Genomic DNA, 6121 nt, shown 5'->3' with positions numbered 1-6121 from the left:
TGATTTTGAAATAAATTTCATTTTCACTTTTCAATATAACATTAATTATTATTTTTTCAAAGTGTTTACCTCTAATTAATATTATGTACGCTACTCTCAAAATATTATATTCTACCTTCTATTTATAATAATGAAAAATACACGTTAAAGTCTTTTGACAATTCTGTAGCATTTTTTTAATCTATGTGCAAAAACCTTAAGCCATACCCATCTTAAAATGAAAGGAGTAGTTTCTTTGTTTTCCCCTTAATTTAGAGAGAGAGAGTGAGAGCACAACAGAAACTAAACATAATCAAAACACCTCTACATTTTATTTTTATTCTTAGGTTTTTCAAAATATGTACAATGCCATTAAATATTCAAATGACATAGATAGGTTGTGATATACAAAATGTACAATTTCAGGTAGTTGATTATTTAATTGTACCAACATGATAATGACTTTAAGTTCGTGTTATGTAATTTAGGCTTCATATACTATTGACATTCAGCATCTGATAAGTATCCAAACACTTCTGAAATCTCAACAGCTTCCTTTTGATGGCAGATGATTATAGTATAAGCTATCAAAATTCACTAATTTACATATTTTGTTGCTCATATTCTATTTCTACATTAACCTTGCATATTTTTTCTACGCCACTTACCATCATGATATCGGAAAATTCAACCATTGAACATAATCATAGTCTGAGATTTATCCTCTCAGATATCATCCTGATATCGGAAAATATCCTATCGCCTCCAATAGTTACACCGGTGGCTCCAGAAGCAACTCGTAAAACATCTTCAATCAATGCAATACTTTGCAAAATATTGTTGGCACGCGCTCCGCTCTCTAGACTTCTCCCTTCAAGAACACTACCTCGTTGTTTTTGTTGATACTCTCTTATATATGTAGCCATGCCAGAAGGATTGAACCGTGTTCTTCTGCGCCATCCTTTGGCGCACATGAACCCTGAACTTACAACATTCATACGCTCGTCACCGTCAACTAAAGAAACGTCATTTTGTAATTTACTTCCCTTTTCTACATTAGATGAATCATTCATTTGGAAAGGAATATGCTTGTACTTGTCAGAAGGCGATATCTTGTGTACATGTGATCTTTTAGTCGGAATTTCGACAGCATATAGACAGTATATTTCCATATTCGGAGCATCGGGTAATCTGAACAAGAAATTCACATTTAGTTTTCAAATTAACGAATGAAATAGGATAATCAAAAGTAGTATCAGCGTTGTCAAATACCGGCGCTAAAGCGTAGCGGAATTTGCACAAATCACTATCATTCAAAAGTGTTCCATAAATCTACATGCTTACTTTGTTTCAAGTGGATTAGACCAGTATTTGTAATGTGCATATTTAGGATCATCCAAATTCTCTGCTATCCCGTGAGAGAAATGAGCCTCGGCACGCTTCATCATATTTGGAGCAACAAAATTAAGTAAATCAAGATCAGTTCTTCCTGTACTAGCCTTTTTTTTAGCCATGCTTCCTCTACATATCTCATTATGTTCAGTCCGAACATCGTCACATGATAAGTTAAAGGAAGTAGAATTACATTTAGATGAAATTTCCTGCAGAAAAAGAATATGAATGATTGTTCCAAAATGTATATAACTATACTGATCAAATCAGAAAAGATGACACATATATGCAGTAACAGAAACGATAACCATGAATGGAACAGTACCGTAGAGGTTCAAAAAGTGATTCAACAAGTGATGAAATGCCTTATAAAACATCTATAGTTATGTAAATTTATATAACACGTAACGATATACTATGCTTAAAGCATGAAACTTAAGAGTTAAGACATATATTCTTCCATATCATTAGTTCAAAAACATAACTGGTTTATTTTTTTTTTTTACCATTTTTTAACAAAATGAAGTTATACCATATTGTTATACAAAATGAAGAGAAAAATAAACTGTATCATATGGTACCTCTGCTTCTGAATCAAGTGTACTGAGAAGCGAAGCAAGTAACTGTGAAACGGCCTTGCCAAAAGAGTTTATTCCTCCATACTTTGTAGGTTCTTTTACGTAGATACATTTCTGCATATCACCGCAGTTATAAGTATTGTTACTTACAATGTGCTTCACATGTCCCCTTTTAACCTGATCACATTTACTCCATTCATTAGGACCCGAATCCAAGTCACCCCAGATGGTTTCACCGCCTTTTGGCATCAATGAGATGATTGAATCCCAAGTTCTACATACCCGCAAGACATGTTCAACCGTTTGAAGACCAAGGTAATCAAAATTTAAAATGCCAGAAGTCACAGCTCTGCAAAATTGTGAAAATGCTCCATCATATACTACGCTAATTATTAATCTGCCCCATATTTTCATATTTAAATAGTCTAGGTAGATTTTGTCTTCCTTTTGATTCATAGAAAGGTATAAATAGATGGAACTACGGTTGAATTGAACACACAGACACGCACACGCGCACACACGTAAGTACTATTCTAAATTTTCCAGTTTTACTTTCATATTATCTGCTGAGATTTTGTTTGCGATGATCGGATACGTACATGGACACCAGACACGACACGGACACTGACACGCCGATACCGATAATAATTTGATAAAATCACATAATTCAATGAAATCATGTGTCGTGTCGGTGTCGGACACCGACGCATGTCCGAAACCATGACACGCCTAATCCAAGGAGAATCCGAGCTTCATAGCTTGCACCTTATTCAGTTTTTCTTCTTATTCAAAACATGGTTTTCCAACTTAACATTGATGACAGCTTCAATATTTTCCTGAAGTTCACATTTAAAATCCCCATAGATTATTAATGATGCATCCAAGGCCTATTTAGAATGGTTTGGTTGAGCTTATCTGCTGTCTTAAGCACTTCTGAGACTGTTTAGGAGAGTTTATGGAAACAGTTGTTGAGTCCATAAGTTGTTTTCGGCTTACTTCCATTAACTCTCAAGAAAAACTTACGAAAACAGCTTAAGATGTATATGCAAACTGTTTGATTCTATTGTATCTTTTCTTATAGAAATAGCTTATACATAAGGACTTACACTATTCGCGCTTATTTAAGATGCTTATCCAAACAGGGTTTTAAATTGCTTATGTTATATGATTTCAACAATTCCAAATTATACCTTCAAATTATGCATGAAGAAGTCAAATTGAAATAAGAGATTGTGTTGCAAGGACTAACCTGACTAATGCAGCATCACTGCCTTCAGCTGAAAATATATTGCTAACTGCCTTCGGAACACCGAGAAATGCCGGGCTGATATTCATGATTGCTTTGATATGCTTTTCACACCAACCTGGACCACCACCACCGCCCATGGGAGGCGGTGTCTCAACCCATTTTAGGAAATGGAGGAAATAAATAGCCCCCATAGATTGAGGCACAACTACCACTTTCTTATAGCCATTTGTTATAAACATAAGCTCAATTTTACTTTTCAATCTACTAAGAGCTTGGTCTCGAATCTGTTTTGTTCAATTAAAACCAAATTAATCGAAACTTATTTCTGCAAACATGCCAACATTGCTTTTCTGCTTCATAACTTTTTTTGGCTATATAAGCATAAAGGAAAGTCATAACCGATAAGAAAAATAAAAGGAAAGCGGGTGAGATTAGGACAACGAATATCATATTTCTTAACGATGCGAGAACAATGCAGAAGAATATAAAAGACTGTTATACAATTTTTTATCTATAGCTTAGGAAACTATAAGTGAAAAAAAAAATGATTTTATATAAGAAGCGTTTCGGATAAAAATAACTGAACAATGACAGTGTGAAGAAGTTTCATTCAACAAGTACAGTGCACTTGAAATCATTTTAAAACGATCAACACACCTCGGTGTTTTGGAATGACAGCCTCCAGTCATAGGAAGCCATGTGCAAGTTCTTCCCTTCATAACCAATTCTTGCCAAATTTTCTATTAAGGCTGCCCAAATATGATAACCAGAAGCAAAATCGTCGGCAGCAACAAGCTCGGGAACTGCCCTGATTCGAATTCCTGGCGGGTCCAGACCAGTCTCATTATGCAGAGAGAGATGCTCTAACCAGCATAAAGGCCTAAATGCCAGCACACAAAAACAAAAACAAAAAAACTCATTAATGGATTGATTGAATTCAGAGTTACATGAACAGAAACAATAACAGAAGCTTTATCTTTTGATAATCTTCTAGCACTTTTCAAGTGAAAAAGTGTTTAATCTTCTAGCAAATTTTGTTTCCATTGATCAACTCGATTAATCCTTCAAACACTTGTGATTAGTTCCTAATTACTAGTAGCAAAGAGTTAAGAAGGCTACATGATAAGCATCAAAGAACAAGAAATCTAGAATGATATAATGAGAATTTTATCGCTCCCTCATTTACAAGTATTTGAGAGAAAGAGACGGGTTCTCTCCTCCGCCTCCCTAAATTTCCTTTCATCTACCTTGTCAGTCCTAAATACCGAGACTAACACTACTAACTGTTAAAAGCAGGGCCGGTACATGAAAACCACAGTCACAGTGCAATTGAGACCGCATAAGCTATACTTAACCACGATTCTCTACAACATCAACGACTGCAACACCACTGCAATTGCTATAGTGATTGAAAACCTTGGTTAACATTACCTACCTACCTATAGATTCTCTGTTATTCTGTTTCTAACTTATTAGAGAACCTACATTAAACTTATAAGTATATAAGCTAGTAGTTAAAATACTCATGGTGACATGGTTATTAAGCTGATTTCATGTTTTCTCTTATATAAGTACTTAAAGAAAACACTTATCCGAACTATCTCAATTGTGAAGTAACTTAGCCTAGACAAATTAAACAATTACATGTACACTCCCAAGTCCCAACCTCAAACAAAATTCCTCAATGGCCATGCCAAAATTTCAAGAACAACAAAAGTATTACTATTACTAATCTACAACAATTCATAACTTATCATGTTGCAGTCACACTGACAAAAGCAGCCAATGCAGCTACATTTGCAATGCCGTCGCAGAGATCTCTAAAATCTGTATTGCTACTTCAATTGCATACCTCAAATTAGAACTATGATGTAAACTATACTACAATTGCATAACACAATTTAGACATATGGTACAAACTAGAAAGTAAGAAGCTTTATATTGAGAATGAATCACACACACCTTTGGAGAATTTGAGAAAAAGTGGCACCCCACAATTTCTTCCTAAACAGTCCATCAGCACAAGGTCTCCCTTCCCAAAGTTCCAAACCAGCAGTCACAATACCAGGCACAAGAACAACAGGATGAAGTGCTTTAACCCCTTCATTTTTCATCCTCAAACCAGGTGAATCAACCACTTCAAAACCAGTTAATGTAGCTGGCAAAAACTGATACAAAAATGAAAGAAGCCACCAAATTGTACACACATAACCAATCAACCAACAACAGTAATCAATGCAGTTCTTCCACTCCTTCACTTTACTTTGCTTCTTTTTTTCCATTTTCAATATTTCACCGACAACATAACATAGTACTATGTTTGTTTGTTGCTGCTGCTAAAATCTAAATATTTGTAGGTGGATGAAACCAAAGTGTGTTTTTGTTTTTGTTTTATGGTTTTGATGTTTTTTTCATGATTTTTTAAGTATGAATCTATGATGACACTTGTTTTGCAACGTACATGCAATTGTTTATTAGTTGTCACTGTTTAGTTGCACACGTTTTCATTATACTATTTCACGTGGATGAGACCTTTCTTTAACCCTTTTTGGACCTTTCCACTACACTGTCTTAAAACAACGAGACACAACCGAGAAATTGCAAAAACTGTGAAAATCTATGTACTGACACACTTAGTTAGATCATGTATGTATATGTGTTAGGTAGAAAAAATATGGTGTGAGGCACAAATTTTGAGGCGGCATGGTATCATTGTGATTCCATATCACACCAACTGGCATCTGGTTCTTATAGTAATGGAAAAATAGGTTATGCATATGCCAGCGAGTTAACACCTATTTTACCTTTTTTTGTCAAAAAAAAACCTATTTTACCTTTTGTAGAAGAAAAAGAAAAAACCTATTTGACCTTGTTTTGATGGACAAGATGAAGATTTTAATCTGCCGGTTGGTCCGCACCACCT

General features: G+C 34.9%; 1 protein-coding gene across 1 annotated transcript; it reads right to left on the bottom strand.

Moving 5' to 3' along the window:
• Nucleotides 1-406: 406 nt before the first annotated feature.
• On the bottom strand, nt 407-5895 carry LOC25492334 (putative phospholipid:diacylglycerol acyltransferase 2). Its single transcript, XM_013600431.3, has 6 exons — nt 5161-5895; nt 3856-4078; nt 3199-3482; nt 1953-2298; nt 1324-1580; nt 407-1170 (listed from the first exon to the last, which is right to left on the bottom strand). The coding sequence occupies exons 1-6, from the start codon at nt 5478-5480 to the stop codon at nt 684-686; spliced, it is 1917 nt and encodes a 638-aa protein (XP_013455885.1). The 5' UTR covers nt 5481-5895; the 3' UTR covers nt 407-683.
• Nucleotides 5896-6121: the final 226 nt, after the last annotated feature.

Source organism: Medicago truncatula, chromosome 4 (assembly GCF_003473485.1).
Source record: "Medicago truncatula cultivar Jemalong A17 chromosome 4, MtrunA17r5.0-ANR, whole genome shotgun sequence".
Taxonomy (NCBI): Eukaryota; Viridiplantae; Streptophyta; class Magnoliopsida; order Fabales; family Fabaceae; genus Medicago; species Medicago truncatula.
This window is presented reverse-complemented; position numbering and strand designations above follow the sequence as displayed.